This window comes from Pseudovirgaria hyperparasitica (assembly GCF_010093815.1).
Source record: "Pseudovirgaria hyperparasitica strain CBS 121739 unplaced genomic scaffold EJ05scaffold_2, whole genome shotgun sequence".
NCBI lineage: Eukaryota > Fungi > Ascomycota > Dothideomycetes > Acrospermales > Acrospermaceae > Pseudovirgaria > Pseudovirgaria hyperparasitica.
This window is the reverse complement of record NW_022985550.1, coordinates 2,080,770-2,099,520: the sequence shown is the minus strand read 5'-3', so window position 1 is coordinate 2,099,520 and position 18,751 is coordinate 2,080,770. Positions and strand designations below refer to the sequence as shown.

General features: G+C 52.8%; 6 protein-coding genes across 6 annotated transcripts; 5 read left to right on the top strand and 1 right to left on the bottom strand.

Annotated features, from left to right (window-relative positions):
* Window positions 1-201: 201 nt before the first annotated feature.
* Window positions 202-522, top strand: EJ05DRAFT_483036 (uncharacterized protein; the record flags this gene model as incomplete). Its single annotated transcript, XM_033745223.1, has 1 exon — window positions 202-522. One exon carries the CDS (start codon window positions 202-204, stop codon window positions 520-522), a length of 321 nt encoding a protein of 106 aa, XP_033604726.1.
* A 1,249-nt stretch (window positions 523-1,771) lies between these two features.
* EJ05DRAFT_473190 (uncharacterized protein) lies at window positions 1,772-2,474 on the top strand. Its single transcript, XM_033743345.1, has one exon. The coding sequence runs from the start codon at window positions 1,788-1,790 to the stop codon at window positions 2,169-2,171; it is 384 nt and encodes a 127-aa protein (XP_033604725.1). The 5' UTR covers window positions 1,772-1,787; the 3' UTR covers window positions 2,172-2,474.
* Window positions 2,475-2,978: 504 nt separating this feature from the next.
* EJ05DRAFT_203852 (RhoGAP-domain-containing protein) lies at window positions 2,979-7,427 on the bottom strand. Its single transcript, XM_033739765.1, has 6 exons — window positions 7,080-7,427; window positions 6,992-7,022; window positions 6,369-6,884; window positions 3,576-6,317; window positions 3,393-3,523; window positions 2,979-3,345 (listed from the first exon to the last, which is right to left on the bottom strand). The coding sequence occupies exons 1-6, from the start codon at window positions 7,152-7,154 to the stop codon at window positions 3,193-3,195; spliced, it is 3,648 nt and encodes a 1,215-aa protein (XP_033604724.1). The 5' UTR covers window positions 7,155-7,427; the 3' UTR covers window positions 2,979-3,192.
* Window positions 7,428-10,593: 3,166 nt separating this feature from the next.
* On the top strand, window positions 10,594-13,713 carry EJ05DRAFT_461010 (high affinity sulfate transporter 1). Its single transcript, XM_033742626.1, has 3 exons — window positions 10,594-11,443; window positions 11,502-12,134; window positions 12,182-13,713. Exons 1-3 carry the CDS (start codon window positions 10,791-10,793, stop codon window positions 13,425-13,427), a joined length of 2,532 nt encoding a protein of 843 aa, XP_033604723.1. The 5' UTR covers window positions 10,594-10,790; the 3' UTR covers window positions 13,428-13,713.
* Window positions 13,714-15,440: 1,727 nt separating this feature from the next.
* EJ05DRAFT_473186 (sugar transporter family protein) lies at window positions 15,441-17,546 on the top strand. Its single transcript, XM_033743344.1, has 3 exons — window positions 15,441-15,650; window positions 15,717-15,958; window positions 16,029-17,546. The coding sequence occupies exons 2-3, from the start codon at window positions 15,768-15,770 to the stop codon at window positions 17,377-17,379; spliced, it is 1,542 nt and encodes a 513-aa protein (XP_033604722.1). The 5' UTR covers window positions 15,441-15,650; window positions 15,717-15,767; the 3' UTR covers window positions 17,380-17,546.
* Window positions 17,547-18,206: 660 nt separating this feature from the next.
* On the top strand, window positions 18,207-18,636 carry EJ05DRAFT_473185 (uncharacterized protein). Its single transcript, XM_033743343.1, has one exon. It carries the CDS (start codon window positions 18,275-18,277, stop codon window positions 18,587-18,589), a length of 315 nt encoding a protein of 104 aa, XP_033604721.1. The 5' UTR covers window positions 18,207-18,274; the 3' UTR covers window positions 18,590-18,636.
* The last annotated feature ends 115 nt before the right edge of the window (window positions 18,637-18,751 follow it).

Genomic DNA, 18,751 nt, shown 5'->3' with positions numbered 1-18,751 from the left:
ATGTGGTATGTGGCATGTGGTATGTGGCATGTGGTATGTGGCATGTGGTATGTGGAATAGTAGGTGGTGGGAGGTATATAGTATTATGTGGTATATAGTGGTATGTCGTATGTCGTATGTGGAATAGTAGGTGGTGGGAGGTATGTGGCATGTGGTATATGGATGGTAATAGAGACTACAGCGATATCAACAGACGGCGACATGAATATTGACATCGAAATCAACAGCTACAGCGACATCAACAGCGACATCAACAGCGACATCAACAGCGACATCAACAGCGACATCAACAGCAACATCAACAGCAACATCATCATCAACAGCACCACCACCACCCACCCTCTTTCCCTCGAAGACGCACTTTCCTCTCCCGGCCTACGCCCCCTTTACCCCTATTTCTCCCCTCCCAAGCCCCGGACCACGGCGGGCGGTACCAGGCGGGTACCCTTATTACTTGCTTGGGCTTTCACTCACCCACTCACCCAGTCAAGCAAACAGTCACTCAAGCAACAAGTCACGTAGGTAGGAAGAATGGTGTTTGTCATTGTAAGAATGGAAAACAAGAAGATTTTTGAATTAACTACTACGATGCTGTTCCGTGCTATGCTATGCTGTGCTCCGTTGTATGCTGGTGTATGCTGGTGTATGCCGTATGCTGATGAATGCTGATGAATGCCGTGCTATGCTGATGTTTGCCGTATGCTGATGAATGCTGATGTTTGCCGTGCTATGCTGATGGATGCTATGCCGATCGTTGGATTTCGTTTCGTTTGATGCTGATGGATGCTGATGTATGCTGATGGATGCTATGCCGATCGTTGGATTTCGTTTCGTTTGATGCTGATGTATGCTGATGGATGTCGCTCGTTGTATGCCGTTCGTTGGATTTCGTGATGTGCTGATGTATGCCGCTGATGCCGCTGATGCCACTGATGCCGTTCATCATATCCCGTCACCATACCCCATTCCGCGCATTCCCGCGCCATGCCGTTCTGTGGTCAACTTGTACATCCGCGCCATGCCGTACCAACCCCCCCCTCTCCTCCCCTTCCCCCAAAAAAAAACTTCCCCTCCCAGGAGGAAGCCAAAAAAAAAAACCCCCCTTCCAAAAATCCCCAAAAATTCAAATTGCCCCAAAAGTCTCTCCCCTTTTCAATTCCAAGTTTCCAAGCCCCTCCTAGTCCACATAGCCAAACACCACAGCCGCCGTCTCGCGGCCCCGGCGCAGCATCGCGAGTGTGGCGCGCGAGCGCTCCAAGTTCTGCTGGCGACGACGGGATGCTTCGTTGGGGGGATTGCGGGTTCTGGTGTTTCTGGTGTTCCTGGTGTTGGTGGTGGGAGGAGTGAGCGGAGGGGACGGAGGAGTCTGAGCAGCGAGGGCGGCGTTAAGAGAGGCGAGGCGTGAGTAGTAGACGTCGATTGAGAAGGGGTTGTGGGGGTGTTGGGGAGTGGTGGTTGTTGTTGTTATTGTTGTTGTTGTTGGCTGGGGGGGGGGTGAGGAGGGGGGGGTCCAGAGGTTGCGGGCTCGAGGGTTGCGGGTTCGAGGGGCGAGGGGCGGTGGGGTGCGGGAGGAGGGTCTTGTTGTTGGGGGAGGTGTCCTGGGTGAGGTGATTTGGGGAGGTGTCCTGGGCGAGGGGGTGCTTGAGAAGGACATGCTTGAGGGGGACATGCTCAGGTAGGACATGTTTGAGGGAGACATGCTTGCGGGAGACATGCTCAAGTAGGACATGTTTGAGGAGAACATGATGGGTGAGGACAGGTTTGTTGGGGGCATGTTCGATGGGGATATGATGGGTGAGGACATGCTCGAGAGGGACATGTTTGAGGGATACATGCCTGAGGGGTACATGCTTGAGGGTGAAATGCTTATCGGGGACGGGTACATGCCTGAGGGGGACATGTTTGAGGGGGACATGTTTGAGGGGTACATGTTTGAAAGGGACATGCTCGAGAGAGACATGCTTGAGGGGTACATGCTTGCGGGGGACATGCTTGCGGGGGACGGGTACATGTCTGAGGGGTACATGCTTGCGGGAGACATGCCTGAGGGGGACATGCTTGAGGGGTACATGCTTGCGGGGGACATGCTTGAGAGAGACATGTTTGAGGGGTACATGTTCGAGGGGTACATGTTTGAAGGGTACATGTGTGGAGATGACATGTCCAAGTAGGATATGTCCGGGACCATGTAGGATGGGTTCGATGGGGACATGATGGGTGAGGACATGCTTGAAGGCGACATGCCTGAGAGGGACATGTCCAAGTAGGATATGTTGTCGGTAGAGATGTTTGAAAACGACATGATGGGTGACGGGAGGCGTAGGTAGGATATGTTGTCGGGAGAAATGTTTGAGGACGACATGTTCTTGTTGTAGTAGAGGATGGTTGAGTGTGAGTGTGAGGTTGTTTGGTTGTGAATGTAAAATGAAAATGTGGGTATAAGCGGAAGTGTAAGCGTATTTGACAGGGTAATTGTGGGACAGAGTTGTAAGAAGAAGAAAAAAAAAGTCAGACTGAAGAGGAGAGTAGGGCCTTATTTATATGCCGGAAGGTTGCGCTTCGGTCGGCTCTCTACGGAATGGATGGACGGGTTCAACTCACGCCTCGCTACCGTCTTAACACCGCCCCTGAATCTATACTCTGCTCTTTGCAAGCAGCATTCACGGTCAGGAGGCCCTCTAGCAAAACTTGGAAGAGTATCCGGCACGCATTGTAGAACAGTGATGCTTCATGCATCCAATCCATGTAGTCTTCTTTCTACATAGTCGCCAAGTCACTAATGTACAGTCGCGCTCGATATGATCCACCCAGAGCGACACCCTCCTGGACCTAGCCCGAACCGTAGAATCACAACAAACATCATCCAAAGGGCAGAGCCTCGGGTGGCTCGACCGTCTGCCTGGGGTATGAACGCGGTATGAACGACTAAAGCAAAGCTGTACAAAAGCAGTCGTGATCGTGAAGGATTATGAGGAACGCTCGAAACAATGAGTGCAGAAAGGGGAGCGCGGGCAGGTCGAGCAAATTCAGAACAGACTAGTTGTCAGAACCGTGACTGTGACCTTTAGCGCGCCCGGGGGATCCGTGAGATCCTTCCTTGGAGTAATCGCTCTGAACGAAAGGGATGCCGCAAGGTGCGTGCGAAGATTACGTGCAAAGCCAAATTCCATCACCAGAAATAACGCCGGCTGCTCAGGCTGCTTCCGTGCCAAAAATGTCCTTCACGCCCTCAATGAGAGCAATAACAGAGTTCTTTACATGGTTCGTATCGGTCATCTCTCGTTCGATCGAATCAGGGCGCATGATGGTCGGGCCGAACACTACTGCCAGGTTCAACGCGCTCATCTAGGACAGTCAGCACCGCCAAGTCAAGAACGTTCTGTATGCCTTACCTTGGTCTCTGGTTTGGTAGTCACCTGAGCGAGATGAAAGATCAGGAACTGTAGGCATTCGAAATGCGGTTTTGGAAGGTCGTTCAGCACGTTGCGAATCTCCACGATCCGCTTCTCCCGTTCCTGGATGGCTGCCACACTGTTAGCTGCTTCTCTCATGTCCAAGCTCGACTATCTGCTCACCTCCAGCGGCCAGAAACCGATCGTAGATGTCAACAGTTATCAGAGGGTTGGGTAACTTTCGGAAGTACTGTTTGAGAACTGATGTCACGGCAGTAATGTCCATGTCTGGGTCGGAAATATCATAGTCGTCGTTCGAATTGAACCCGTCGCGGATAGCGTTGACTGCGCTTTGGCTGCCACTCTTTCGGTAGATACCTTCGAGATCCATACCACGCATCTGAACTTCTTGGATGCAGCGGATGACAATGTTCGGGATGATGCGCTTCTCATAATTGCATCGCTGCACTAGATCAGATCCAAACAGTGTCGACGGCGACACGGCGTCCTCTCTGGGATTGCTGTCGTTATTTGTAGCATTCTTCAACTGGGATGGCTTGCCCGGGACGACACCCTTTTGCTGGCCACCGAAGAAACCGAACCCGCTGCCACTTCTCTGGGGGTCGCCTGGCTTGGTCGTCGAGGGAGACGGTACGGCAGGCCCATTGAACTGGTCCGTTGGCGCTGTAGAGTTGTAAGGGCTGCTGATCAGCTGGTAAGGCTCGTCGCCCCGTGTCGTTGGCTGTTGGTTGGTAGATGCAAATGCACCCTTAATGTTCTTGCCCAAAGCTTTGGCTGCGGCTCCTCCACCCTTCTTCCAATTCCCAAACTTGTTTGCCTTTGCTTTCTTGACGTCCACAATTTGAGGCTTGGATATGACGGTCTGGTCTGGGTCTACGTCGTTGAGCAGATTTTGACCGGAAGTATCGGTGCTCATAGTCCGACTCTCCATCGACTGCTTCGACTTCTCTTCTGCGGGCATGCGATATATCCCAAGCGCATCTGCGTTATTAGGCCGTGGGCTTTCGAACGACGTCTTTGGCTGGGCTACTTTGTTTGCTTTGTACATTCCTTGAATATTCTGTACCAATTGATTGTTCATCTCAATTAGTTGTTGATTCTTGGATGTCAAGCTTTCGTACTCTTGAAAGCCTTTGTCTTTCATCTGAATCAAGTTTGAGATCTCAGTCGTCAGCTCTTGTCTGTTCTGCATCAAAGACTCAATCTGGTGACCAAGATTGTCCTTCAGCTTCTCGAGAGAGCGAGAGAATTCGCCATAGATGTCGCTTCTCAAAGAAGAAGTGTCAATCGGCCTGTTGGAATCCTTGGCCTTGGCGAGGCGATCTGTGATGATCTCAAGCTCGCGAATGATCATCTCCCGTTGGGTATCTAGCACAGCCATTGTTGACCGTTTCTCTTTCAGCTCAGTATTTGCTTGTTTGATATCGGCGTGACTGTTCATCTTGTCTTGCCAACTCATTCTGTCTGCCTCGAGCTCGGCAATCTTCTGATTTGCACGCCGGAGGTTGTTCCTAAGCTCGATCAGCTCGTCCTTGGTGTCAGGCGATGCAGTCGTAGGGCTGCCGATATCAACAGAACCGTTCGCTCCGTGTCTATGCTTGTTACCTGTCGATGCACGCGAGCTACCGCGATCGCTGAAGCTGCGCCCGTGCTTCGAAACGGCGTTGGACACTCGGCGTAGGACAGACGATTCCTTCTCGTTCGATTCAGCATCTCCCATGATGCGCGCGACATCGGCTTCGAGAGAGAATTCCGGACCACCACTGTATCTCAAGATGGCTGGCGATGAGCCTTGCGCTTGCGAACCGTCGCTCTGGGCAGAGCTGACGGACTCGTTCGCATTATGAGATGAGCTTGGTGGACCAGGAGGCGCGGGTGGAGCACGAGGGGTGGTGTAGGAATCTTTTGACGCGATATGGCCTGAATGCGTTGGCCGACTGGGCGCGCGGGGCGGTATGGACATATCGTGGATACTCTTGGATACTGGAGACTCGATCGGGCTTGAGATGTTTAGACCTACATTAGTCTGTACAGCAGATGTTGGGTCGCGACTGTTGCGCACTGATGATGTCGACGTCTTTCGCTCATGTGCGCGGGGTGTTGGGGTAGACGGAGAGGGCCTTCCGTCCGTGGAGAGTCTAGCTGTGATGCTTCTACTTACTCCGTCCTCACGTTTGGACCGCTGGGGCTGCTGATTTGTCACCGTGTCTTCCCGCGTCTGGTTATATGACGTCGGCAGCTCCTGCGTGTTGAAGTTTGTGGGCAGCTCAACTGGTGAACTCTTGGTGCGCGCGGCAGTATCGTTGGTCGGTGCCTGATTAGACGACCATGAGTCGTTTTTTGAGTTTCTCCTCGAGTCCGACCTCTTGGTTCTAGGGGGCTCTTGCAACCTGAATCCATCACTAGGCACTGGCTCACTGCGACCACTGGATGGTGAAGCGGAGTGTTGTGCGGTATTCGGTGGTCTTGAACGGTCTGGAGCAACGCTCGGCGATGCACCCGTCGTCATGTTCACGTCCTTCTTCCTACGTAGAGTATCCACAAGGTTATCTGAGGGATGACGTCCTTTCTCTTGATAAGCTATATGAGGACTGTTCTTCTGTGGACGGTCGCGGTCGGCGGAAGGCGATCTTGAAGGAGGTCCGCGTTCATCTCCCAGATGGTCTCTGTGGGACTGTTGTGACGGTCTGACACTGTTGAAGTAGTCTCTCGACGGCTGAGGTTCCATCGCTCCTGCACTCGTGTCCTCATTGTAGGCGCGACCTTGAGCATGTGGGGAAGGTCCAGGCGCAGGTGTAGGGTCGAACGCCAGTGGGATGAAGAATTCATCAGGACCCTCAACTTCATCATCTTGCTGTGTTTCTACAGAGGGGCGGTAAGTGCTAGCGGGTAGAATAAGATTGTCTCCTGATGACGTTAGAAGTGGTGGAGACATTGAGATATGAGTAACAGTACCTCTTTGATCGTTATGAGACGTGGGAGAAGTGTCTCTGTACATATTTGACGGCGAACGCTCGGTCCTGTCAATTGACCTATGTGCATTCGAAGACATATCTCTTGACCCGTTGTAACTCTCTGGTGGGGCATCTTTGGGTGGAAGCGCAGGGAGAGATTTTTCATAGTGCGTGCTGCCGTTCGCAGCAGCTTGCTGCTTTTGTCTTGACCTCTTCCGCTTGCGCGCCATCACTGACTCGTGGCAAGACATACAGAAAATGCCTTGAGATGTGCGGGCGTACCGTAGGTTCTCAATCTTTCTCTTGCAATTCCGGCATCGAAAGCAATTCGCACAAAAGGCTTGGTCGCCGGTGAGAATCGCCAGATCTTCAATCTTCTGATTACACGCATTGCAAGAATAAGTGCACTTGTTGCATATGAGGGTGCCATCGCCAAGGAGAAGCAGGTTGGCATCGGAGTCGAGTGGATCGCCGCAAGTGTTGCATTTGAAGCATTCGATATGCCATCGGTTGCCAGCTGGTACAAAGTCAGTTGAATCCAACGAGACCATAAGGCGATACCTGTAATGACTGTAGACTAGAGGTACGACTGGAAGCATTGCTCGTCCTCGTTGTCGTACGTACCGAGTTCAAAGGCTTTGCATTCTTCTAGAATCTGCAAAAAGTATTCGTCAGTGACGAGGGCGGAACAGCCAAGATAGAAGATGCTCACCTCTCCACAACCTCTGCAAGGAAACACCTCCTCCTGGTCCAGAGGCGACTCGGGGAATCCATTTGGCGACTCCATTGTCTATGAGTATTCCTGTTGCCGCTATTTTCGCAAACTCAGTGCCCTTGTTTCCTTGAAGATGTCTCTTATGAATATGCGCTGCGCGGTGACGGTCGGGGAGGGATAGCGACGATCGTTAGCCGAAGAACCGGTCACGGCTACGAGTTCACAGCGAAGATGGAGAGAAATGGCAAATCTCAGCGACTTGCAGTGGCAGGCTGCTATTATTGTTTGAGAATGACGTGAATGCCGGTGGACGAGGTATATGGCTAGGATGTTGTACTGGCAGATAGACGAACGGTGATAAGGCGGACAGACGGGCAGCCCTTGCTCATTCGAAGTGCCCTCCAGAAATCCGTATGAATAGTGCCAGACCGTTTGTAGCAGAAACGAACGAGGCAATGATGCCGGACAGATTAATGAACGAAGGCAGCGGGTGGGTGTAGGCGACCGTGGGCGCGGTGGAAGATGAAGATGGAGAGGTAGAGCTGAAGGCGGCTCAGGCAGTCAGGGTTGAGGTTCGTTCGAAGCAATTGAGCGGAGAAGGGTCGCAGACAGGCAAGGGTTAGCCTCCAATGCCCACCACCACCATTTGGAGGAGCCCACAGCTACGTTTTAGTGTTTTAGTGAATAGAGATGGCAAAGGAGGGTGAGCAGGGAGGGCGAGGGCGAGCACTATGGGGCTGAATAGCCAGTTTTTGGGTTGGGGAGGCTTGCACTAGACTATACAGCCAGTTATTTTCCGGTTATTAACGATTTACCGCATAATTACATGGTAATACAACAACAGCATCCCTGGGCAGTGCTTCATCTCCCACAAGGAGGCTGAGGCTATACCAAAATATCCATAAATGCATCCCTCGACGATCAAAATAATTCGCATTTTAAGATGCTATAAAACGTGCTTAGTCCTTCCTCGACCAAAATGTTGCAACATGTTCAGCAGTCTGGTCTACGCCCTGCAGGCCCTGCGCCTTAACCGCGTCTTACCAATCAGCACCCACTGGCATCCATGGATCCATGAGTTGAATGCGAGGGATGTACATGCAAGAGAGGGGCAGGTCCCACTGCAATTGCACGATTAATCGCTTTGCGCCTGGTTGTATTGGGAGTGCCGAGTCCCTCTATGGCTTTTTGGCTCTCTTTCTCTCTCTCTAAAGGATCACGATGTCAGCCACTGGCGATGCTGGAGAGGCATCGGCGCCTATTCACGAGTCGCACGCCGATTCTTGCGTTCTTGAACTCGGTAGACTGTGGGACCCGGCCCCATATGAGAACGGCTGTTGGCTGCCCCTGAACGCCGGCGGCTTAGCGAAAAGGAGTCTTTTATTTTGGTATACGTAGGCTTTCCATAATACCGCTAGATGACAGTACAGAGGAGTGCACCTGGAAATAACAAGCAATGTGCGTGAACCTCGGAGCGAGTTAGGCGCTGTTTGAAACCGATGTTGGTGCTACCGTAAACGCGCCTCTCGAAACATAGTCGATACATGCCAAACCTCGCTATTTCTGTATTGACGATCCTCACGATTCGTGAAATCGTGCCCCTGAACCGAGCGTAATGCCGTGGTTCGGGAGATGGCCCTATCACTGCCGCGCTCGAGGCTGTTTGGGTCCAGAATCTGGGTTCTGTGCGTTGTGCGCTGTGCATTGAGGCATCGTCCTACCCGTGGACGACGTAATCGATCGTGGTGTGGTCACTGTGGTGCTTCAAGATGTCAGTCAGCATTACAGCGACCTGCACACCACGTCGACTTATTACTTACTTTAGAGTCACCACCGATTCGCCATGCTACATTAGTACATCCTAGCCGTGAGAGGCGCAGATGATGGACATCTGGGACAGCCTTGCTGCAGCAAACAGATTGAGAGAGGGGCAGCCCAGCAACGAAATGTTCCGGCCACGCCACGCCCCTGCTAGCTTTTGTTGGCCATCTAATGCTACTATCTTACCCTATAACCACCTAATTGCCATCGACATTGGAAAACCGCCTACAGACGACGACAAGACGACCTCTATCCACGAACCCGAACTCCATTATCCCACGAACTCCGCCTCCGTGCTCATAGCTTTCGCGTCTACCATTCTTGGAAAGTCCAAAATAACATGCATACAACACTCATTCAGGCTTGGAGCAACTGATATCGCCTGATGGCAAGCAATCTTATTGTCGACCCCGTCACTGTGACGCACACAGTGCACATGAAACAATCCGTGGCGCTCCCACAACTGGCCCTGTTTCAGAGCACATCCCTTCTGGATCTATACACCATAATACACGTGTCAATCGAGCACGAAGACTTGTCACAGAATCGATCTTGCGTCTCGGAGTCGCCTCTATGTCGTACGACAGTGGATCAGGCCGTCATGCTACTACTGACAGTTTGACAGCAGATGAATGAATATGTAGTCGAGAGCTATCCCGAATTTGTGCTCCACTCCAAGCTCCTGTCAAATTGTCTTGGTATACGACGTATACGTTCCACTACTTTAAGCCAGTGGACCTACTAGTGACCCACCCAATTAATGAACATACATCCTGATCCGTGACGTGCACCCATCCGCTGCATCAGGATATAGATGCAAATACTGACTGTGACCCCGAGTGACCAGGCGAGTCGACGCGTTGTGTTATCCTCGATGGCTAAAAGGTATAGAGGTACAATTCAGTCTAGCAAATCCAGGTTATATGCCTGTAAAATTCACAGCATTAGTACCACGAGAAAAAAAACAGAGATAGGATCACTACCTATACGAACAACGTCGAGTCTACTCAACGGGTGGAGAGCTGACAGAGCAGTCTTTGAAACAGCTCTAGGATGTGTACACGGATCGTAGATCATAGTCCATCCACTCAAATACTAGGCATGATCCACAGTCTACCTTTACGCGAGTTCCGAAATGCGATGGTATAATATCACATACGACTGGACGAAAGCCTGGCCTCGCAGACAGTGGAGTCCTGTAGCAGCTGGAGCAGCTCGTGCAGTCCTCTCGCTCCTTACATAGTCTGTCCAATGCGTAGGTTTTATAGTCAGGAGAGAATTGGGAGAAGAACACGGAGTCGTACGGAAGCGAAGTAAGAGAAGGTGTCTATGGTCATGTATCTCATGCATTCGCCCTTGTAATTTTGATAAGAGGGATCTGCAAAGGGTGAGAGGCTTGTTCCTCGGGTAGGGGCCTTAGGTGTGTGTCTTGGTTAGTACCTCGTCAGCACCGCTTACTCGTGTAGCAGCTATATAAGAACATAGTATGTACTATACGTTATAGTACAACATTTAAAGAGCATATATATACTAAACTATATATCTAAAAAGAGGCCGTCTAGATAGCTAGATAAGCTCGTCAAGTTAGCCTTGGAGATGGCGCGGGATCTGCAGTGGCTTCCAGCTAATTTTCCGACGTTAGCTAGAAAGCCGGTAAATTCAAAAGAGTCTTTATAAGCCGACTCTCAACCCCAGCTCAACGTATCGGAAGGTTTTTTGTGTTCACGTCTCCGTTGCACAAAGGCCATAGAGGCTCCAGCATCACATATACGCTCATTGAAACTGCTGTTCGCAGTGTATGAATTGTAAAGTTCTCGGATATTGCTGCGTCATACGACAGAGTCCTGGCGTGAGGCAGTACGCAGCCGAGGTCATTGAGACCATACGATGCATCCCAAATCAGCAAAAGGTTCCCGACCAACGTCGCCAATTGAAACACCTGGACACTCACGAGATTCCTCTATATCTAGCGGCAAGGAGCGACATCACGCACCACTGAATCCAAGCAACCTACGCGAATCTCGTCTTCCCTCCACCTCCCCCGAATCTCGAATGACAATACCTGGCACAGCTGCTGAGAGAGGCGAAACTTCTTCTGCTCGAGACTTTGAGACTGGCGAGGGTAGAGCTTCACCTGGCGCAGCTAAACCAGCTGAGACATCCACAACGCAGGAAGGTCGCTCTGTGGAAGGGACACTGTCTTCATCGTTCGAACAGGCTGTGCGGGCGCGATTAGTACACCAGAAAGATTCAGATCATGGGAGAGGTGCCGAAACAGAAGGGAGTCAACATGGAACATTCTCGCCGCGACCAGAGACCAGCAGAAGCTACGGAAGTTTCCATTCCGGTATAATACGAGATGGGTTTGGAGGAAAGTATCCTGGAGGAATGGGTGATGGAGCTGGGGACAATCAGTCGGAAACATCAGCTCTACTAGGTGATGCCATTGTCGATGGCGTTCTGGGAGCCCCTGCGGGAATGAAGACGTCCACAACAAATTATCTTGCGAGGAGGCATGGCATCAGGAATCGAAGATTCATGTACGTTCTTACATCGTACGTCTTGCCTAGGAATGCTCTGCTAACGTGCTACACACAGGTATCTCGCATACTACATCCCTATTGTCAACTGGTTACCACAATACAAATGGTCGTACCTGCGCGGCGACTTCATATCTGCACTGACTATGGCCTCATTCTATATACCAATGTCGCTATCATACGCGTCAAATCTTGGACACATGCCTCCAATAAATGGTCTCTACAGCTTTGTCCTGAATCCCATAATATATGCGGTGCTTGGCACGTGTCCGCAGATGGTAGTAGGTCCCGAAGCCCCCGGCTCGCTACTGACGGGTGAGGTCGTACGGGAGAACATCAAGAAAGGAACGGCAGACGATGAAAACGGCCAGATCAATGCAGAGATTGCTGGGATAGTCACGTTCATGGCTGGAGGGATAATCTTGATATCTGGTCTGTTCCGACTCGGATTCCTAGACTCTGTCCTGAGCAAGCCGTTCCTACGCGGATTCATCAGTGCTATAGGAGTTGTCATCTTCGTATCTCAGCTTATTCCAGAGCTCGGCCTGACAGCAGTTGCTTCGCAGGCGGGTCACGTGTCTCATGGAAGCTGTGTGGAGCAGATTGTCTTTCTGGTCAGGAATCTTGGAAAGTCACATGCTTTGACGGCTGGTGTATCTCTTGGGGCTTTTGCCATCATCATGGTCCTACGGTAAGTCGTTTCGCACGCAAACATTAGCAGTACTGAAGAGGTTGTAGGGAGATGAAAAAGCGGTTACAGCCTCGTTATCCAGCTGTGGTCTTCATACCAGACCGATTCCTTGTAGTGGTCTTGTCGGCCATCCTCGCATGGAAGTTTAGCTGGGACGAGCATGGTCTCGAGATCTTGGGTAAAGTCCAAGCCGACGGAGCCATCTTTGCAGTGCATTGGCCTTTTGAGTGGTCACACTTGAAATACGCATCTGATGCTGTCAACACAGCATTCATTATTGCGCTCCTGGGATTCTTTGAATCCTCTGTAGCAGCAAAGAGCTTAGGAAACCCACACGACCCAACAGGTGAAGGACTACAGAACATTCACATCAGTGCGAATCGCGAGCTCGTCGCGCTTGGTGTGGCCAATGTTACAGGCGGCTTGTTCATGGCGTTGCCTGCGTTTGGTGGATATGGCAGGAGCAAGGTGAATGCCTCGACGGGAGGACGTACACCGATGAGCAGCGTCTTTCTCAGCATCTTCTCCTTACTCTCCGCCCTATTCCTAACACCGTATTTCTACTTTCTTCCGAAAGGCGTCTTGTCTGCCATGATATCCGTGGTCGCGTACTCGCTGATTGAGGAAGCACCCCACGATATCGCGTTCTTCTGGCGCATTCGAGGTTGGTCCGAGCTAGGACTCATGCTCCTCATCTTTGTCGCAACGATCGTTTGGGACATCAAGCGTGGCATCGCAATCGGTATCGGCCTCTCGCTCCTTCGCGTCGTCCGCCATAGCACGCGCCCCCGCATCCAGATCCTCGGCCGCGTGCCAGGCACCTCAGACCGATTCGAAAACGCCGAAGTCGAGCCCAGCCTCGTCGAGTTCATCGAGGGCTGCCTGATCGTCAAGGTGCCCGAACCCCTCCACTTTGCCAACACAGGCGACCTGCGCAACCGACTGAAGCGACTGGAAGACCACGGCACGGGCGCCGCACATCCGGCCCTGCCCCGGGTGCGCAACAAAGAGCACAACCAGAACGTCATCTTCGACATGCACGGCGTCACGAGTCTGGACGGCGCGGGCGCACAGGTGCTGTATGAGATTGTGAGCAGCTATGTCGAGCGCGGCGTGCGCGTCTTCTTCTGTCGTGTGCCGACGGGCAAGGGCAGGGGGGTGAAGGCGCTGTTTGAGGCGAGTGGGATCGTGGAGCTGTGTGGTGGCGAGAGGCATTTTGTCAATAGTGTGCAGGCGGCGTTGCGGATGACGGAGATTGAGAGTCTGACGCAGGAGCTGGGTGCTGCGAGGTGAGGCTGTGGGGTTTGTTGGGCAGAGGGTTGTTGTGTTCAGGACATGCATGTTTCGGCGCTGGGTGGGTTTGTCTGTCTGCATGGGACTTGTACGGAACGCAGGCTTGGTGTTACTTGCTGTGCTGCTTGTAGTGTGCGGTCCAGAGCGTTGCATAGATGGGCGTGTAGGAGATGAAGTAAGAAGCGTGTGGTGTCGAACGGATAGATGTGAATATGTAATGTCTCTTGCTGATTGCAAGTGTCACTTGCTATGGATGTTCAGCCTTACAAGGCGAGATCAGGCATGCATCGAGCATCACCCACCCACCCATCCACGCATCTGAATACGCCCAAGCTGTGTGCGTGAATTCGAAGTCTACTTCTACTTACCTCTCTCTGCACATTGCAGGGAGCATGACGACCATCACCAGCATGACATAAACCAAGCCTACCCACCCAACCAGCCAGCTAGCTAGCCAGTCTATCTCACTCAATACGCCAACTTCACCAAATCACTATCAGAATATTTACTGCGTTTCTCCGTTTCTCCGCGAATCTAGACTGGACAGTCGCGACTACTGAACTGCGGATTATAGAATCGAGGGTTCAGGGAGGTTTGATGGTATGGTACCTGGGGTATTTTTGTCGGAAGAGGGTAGTGTGTATAGCGCAGAGTCGGTGCTCCGGTGGGTTGATTTGATCCGATGCGATCTAGAAGGACGGGCACGTAGTAGGCATGTAGTATTATACGTAGGATATGGAATATCAATAAGAACGGCAAGATGGCTGGTTAGTTGGTTGGGTGTGTGAATAGTCATGATATGGGGTGACTGGGCTGGGGAATGGATATCTGTATTGTTAGGGATGTTGGGTATTGTTAGGGGAGATGAGGGGGAATATAAGTTGTTTGCTGATATAATGTGCCTGGAAGACAAGTTGAAATGAGATTAGAAATAGGACATATCATCAATGAAAACCCAATGATTAAAAGACTGCGCGGGTAGATGCAAAGTCCTACTCCACACGACACGACAAGACACGGCAACATACCGACATCGATAAAACTATTCCCTACCCCCTATCCAATACCAAACACCACACACCAAATATCCAACCGCAGGGACCATCCCACACTGCGTCACAGTGCGCATGGATCTTAGTAAGACGCGACGCAGCGGAGGTTGCGAGATGGATAACTAGGTATTTCTCAACGATCAAGGAGGCTAGGGGGTTAGTAAGCACGCCACAATGCCCTGGATTGAATTTGTACCTAGATAGTCTGGCTGGCTGACAATGGATGGATTGCCGATGGGCCGCTGTTGGTTGGTTGGTTGGTTGATTGGTATGTGTTGAGTTAGCACACGCACGCACATGTCCCCGCACGAGCAGGCCAGGACGCCGCGTTGCGTCTGTATTTGCGTTTGCGTTTGCGTTTGCATTTGCGTTGCAGGATGGGGTTGCGGTTGTGGAGAGGGCAGGCCAGGTCCTGAAGAAGGACAATCCACACTGGAAAACTCTGGTCAATACCTAGTAAAATTCCTCAACCTCTATCACGTCCCCCGTCATCTCCTCCACCTCAACAGTTCCGAACCCTTCCCCTCAACATCCACCATCCATGCCATCACAAAGATACTGTGTCCAAAAAGCGGACCCGCCACCCTGTCTTAGGGGGGGCCGGGGGCCGAAGAAAGCTTACACCGCATCTCAAGCCTTCCAAGCATATCAAGCATCTCAAGCACTGTCGCCAAGCAACCAAGCACACCACACAGCGCCCCGGCCAAGCGCAGATAAGCTACTCAAGTACCGCAACTAGCCGGTTCCGGGGGTCCATTTGCTCGTGCGGGCGTAGTGGATCTGCCCGGGGGGAGGAGGGATGCGATTGGGTGAATAGGAGAAAGGCGGGGTTTGTGTTCGGACGAGGGGCCGGGGGGGTCATGGGGGATGGATCTGGGGGGTTATCATCAGGTAGGACGCGGCACGTCGGCCGCTGGTGGACATGGTGGCTTTTGTGCTATATAGAGTGGTCTGTCCGGCCGCGGGGAGAGGGAATAAATACATATATTGCGTGTGTGGTGCTGGCTGCTTGAGTGCTTTTTCTCCTGCTGAGGGGTTTGTTTTGGCCGTCTGTCTGTCCTTGTGTGGGAAAGTGATTCATTGAACAAGGGACGGCTGCTTGAGATTGATTACAAGATAAGACTGGATTGGGCTGGGCTGTTGGAGACGTGTTGGTGTGGATATTTGCCTGGTACGTCATTGGCGCTCCATGGCATGTGTATACCTATATACATGGCTGATCACTGACGCTTTGCAGAACTCTCTGGACATTCCATACACCACCGCAAGCATAACATCGTCCGTCACCATGTCGGAGAAGCACGATCAAGCAGAGTACTCCGGCGACGGCCGCCATGAGCGCAAGTCCGTCGGCAGATACCTTGCTACACGTATTCCCACGCTGAAGCCCCCGATGGACAAACTCGAGAATCCCATCACGCTCCTACGTCTACTCAACAAGCAGCAATGGATGTTCTTCGCCGTTGCCTTTTTCGCATGGTAACATTCCCCCAATCCATCCACAAACAACATCTCGTGTCCGACTGCTAACCAAACACTCCACCCCCAGGTCCTGGGACGCCCTCGACTTCTTCACCGTCTCCCTCACCGTCGGCCCGCTCGCAAAGACATTCGGCAAGTCCAACAAGGACATCACCTGGGGCATCACCCTCGTGCTCATGCTCCGCTCCGTCGGCTCCGTCATCTTCGGCATCGCCGCCGACCGCTACGGCCGCAAATGGCCCTTCATCATCAACAACATCCTCTTCATCATCCTCGAGCTCGGCACCGGCTTCGTCCAAACCTACAACCAGTTCCTCGCCGTGCGCGCCCTCTTCGGCATCGCCATGGGCGGCCTCTACGGCAACGCCGCCGCCACCGCCCTCGAAGACTGCCCCGAACGCGCCCGCGGCCTCGTCTCCGGCCTCCTGCAGCAGGGCTACGCCTTCGGCTACCTGCTCGCCACCGTCTTCGCCCGCGCCTTTGTAAACACCGTCGGCCATGAATGGCGCCCGCTGTTCTGGTTTGCCGCCGGACCCCCCGTGCTCATCATCGCCTTCCGCCTCTGTCTGCCGGAGACACAGGCATACCAGGAGCGCCAGCGCGTGCGTGCGGCAGGCGCAGAGTCCGGCGCGAGCGCAGGCAAGACGTTCGTGGCAGAGGGCCGCGTCGCGCTGCGCAACCACTGGCCGCTGCTCGGATATCTCGTCCTACTCATGGCCGGCTTCAACTTCATGAGCCACGGCAGCCAGGACCTGTACCCGACGCTACTAACCAACCAGTACGGCTTCAGCGCCGACGCCGTGACTGTCACTCAGGTCGTCGCTAACCTGGGCGCCATGACGGGCGGCGCATGCGTCGGGTACGCGAGCCAGGCGCTAGGCCGGCGGTTCAGCATTATCGTCATGTCGATTGTGGGTGCGGCGTTGTTGTACCCGTATACCTTCGTCACGGACACACGGGTCATTGCCCCGGCGTTCTTCGAGCAGTTTTGCGTGCAGGGCGCGTGGGGCGTGATTCCGATCCACCTGATGGAGCTGTCGCCTGGCTCATTCCGGACGTTCGTCGTGGGCACGGCGTATCAGCTGGGTAATCTTGTGTCGTCGGCGTCGAGTACGATTGAGAGTACGATTGGGGAGCGGTTCCCGTTGCCGGATAAGGTGGAGGCGAGCGGGGCGCGGGTGAGCAGGTTTGAGTACGGGAAGGTGATTTGCATTTTCATGGGCTGTGTGTATGCGTATGTGGTTGTGTTGACGCTGTTGGGGCCTGAGCGGAAGGGGGCGAGTATGGATGTGCGGCATGATGGGGATATGGTTGAGGCGACGGGCGGGCGGCGGATGGGGTCTGAGGTTGGTGAGGGGGTTGGTGAGCAGGGCAGTTCGGATGAGGAGAAGGGGCATGCGAAGACGGTGGAGCGGTAGGGGGTTGCGCGGCGGGTGGTTTGGGTGTGGTGGATATGATGTGAATATGAGACTTTGGATATGATATTATTGAGAATTATGAGATGAGCGTACGCGAGTTGCGTGCTTCGTATCAATAGAATACAGGATAGCAAAGGTGTACATATATATATCACCTACCATTTCTATGCCGAATGGATAAACATTGCTATACCTCCTTTAACGATCGATACTCCACCCTCAAAGTCAACAGACTCATGGAATCCAGGCATTCGGTCGCAACACCACCACACAAACAGAAGTTCCAGCGACACATTTGGCTTTGCCACGACGCTCTTTCCGACATCTTTGATACAGTTACAGGAATATTTGCGGGATCGATCGTATACCAATGACGCGACACAGCTTGATTAAGTACACGCGTAGAAGACAACGGGACTTCTAAAATCTGTGGGCACGACGCACAAGTGGAGTATACATATATGGATGTCAAAGGATCCGGCGCGATGGATGAAGAGGTTCGCTCCGGGGCCTAGCGTCATGGATCCTCCAGCCTCTTCATTTTAGTCGGAGGTGTTCTGGGCGCGGCGATGTGTGTGTGCGTGTGTATGACGCGGATGCGCTGTGGATGCTTCACTGAGAGTATGCGGGCTTCATCAGCAGCCAGCGCGGTACAGCTGTGGGGAGTGACGACATCATAGTCGCTGGAGTAATTTTCCCCTGGCATCGAGGTTTTGTCGGTCAGGATTGAATTGTGGTAGTTTGGATTGACAGGTGTCGGCCGTCCCACAGGTTGACAACCCTCGTTCTTTGGAGTGATTAGTGATGCTGGCACCCAACAAACATCCCATCAATGCTTTCATTCAACCCAGAAAGCGAAGAATGATGGACAGGCTCTGCGACGACACGGCGCCGCATGTCTGTCCCAGCCACCTCTTCGATCCTCATGGCATTTGGCATTCTCCCGACGCCCGCTCCACCAGCCAGCCAGCCAGTCAGTCATGCCGATTGTCACGGTTCTGGCGGGTCCCGGGGCTATTCTGACAAGCGCCCACACCAAGCCACGGGCAAGACACCAAGACACCAAGACGATGCGGCGAGCGGTGAGGAGGACTCGATGTGCTGTCGATGCCGCGATCACGCTTCGTTGTGCTTACTCGTGCCGAGGCGCGAACTGAGCGTCGTGTACGTCATGCATGGATGGGTGCCGGGTGCGAGTACGAGCATCTGATGCGGACGGAGTAAAGAGGCGTGGAGGGCGGATGTGTATGTGTGTAGCAATTGATACGAGATATGCGGCGGCAATAGAGGACGAGGTCGTGGACTATTTCATCTCGGATTGGCATCTCGGATTGATGCATTGCCAGCCGGAGAGTGACAGACTGTATCTTGG

Excerpts from the sequence above, each read along its gene's own strand:
- EJ05DRAFT_461010 (XM_033742626.1), top strand. The coding sequence starts at position 10,791 with ATGCATCCCAAATCAGCAAAAGGTTCCCGACCAACGTCGCCAATTGAA. Across the intron at positions 11,444-11,501 it reads ATCAGGAATCGAAGATTCAT|GTATCTCGCATACTACATCC; the intron begins GTACGTTCTTAC and ends TGCTACACACAG. Across the intron at positions 12,135-12,181 it reads GCCATCATCATGGTCCTACG|GGAGATGAAAAAGCGGTTAC; the intron begins GTAAGTCGTTTC and ends AAGAGGTTGTAG.
- EJ05DRAFT_473190 (XM_033743345.1), top strand. The coding sequence starts at position 1,788 with ATGATGGGTGAGGACATGCTCGAGAGGGACATGTTTGAGGGATACATG.
- EJ05DRAFT_473185 (XM_033743343.1), top strand. The coding sequence starts at position 18,275 with ATGTCTGTCCCAGCCACCTCTTCGATCCTCATGGCATTTGGCATTCTC.
- EJ05DRAFT_473186 (XM_033743344.1), top strand. The coding sequence starts at position 15,768 with ATGTCGGAGAAGCACGATCAAGCAGAGTACTCCGGCGACGGCCGCCAT. Across the intron at positions 15,959-16,028 it reads GCCGTTGCCTTTTTCGCATG|GTCCTGGGACGCCCTCGACT; the intron begins GTAACATTCCCC and ends CTCCACCCCCAG.
- EJ05DRAFT_203852 (XM_033739765.1), bottom strand. The coding sequence starts at position 7,154 with ATGGAGTCGCCAAATGGATTCCCCGAGTCGCCTCTGGACCAGGAGGAG. Across the intron at positions 6,885-6,991 it reads ATGCAAAGCCTTTGAACTCG|CTGGCAACCGATGGCATATC; the intron begins GTACGTACGACA and ends ACTTTGTACCAG. Across the intron at positions 3,524-3,575 it reads TCGGTTTCTGGCCGCTGGAG|CCATCCAGGAACGGGAGAAG; the intron begins GTGAGCAGATAG and ends ACAGTGTGGCAG.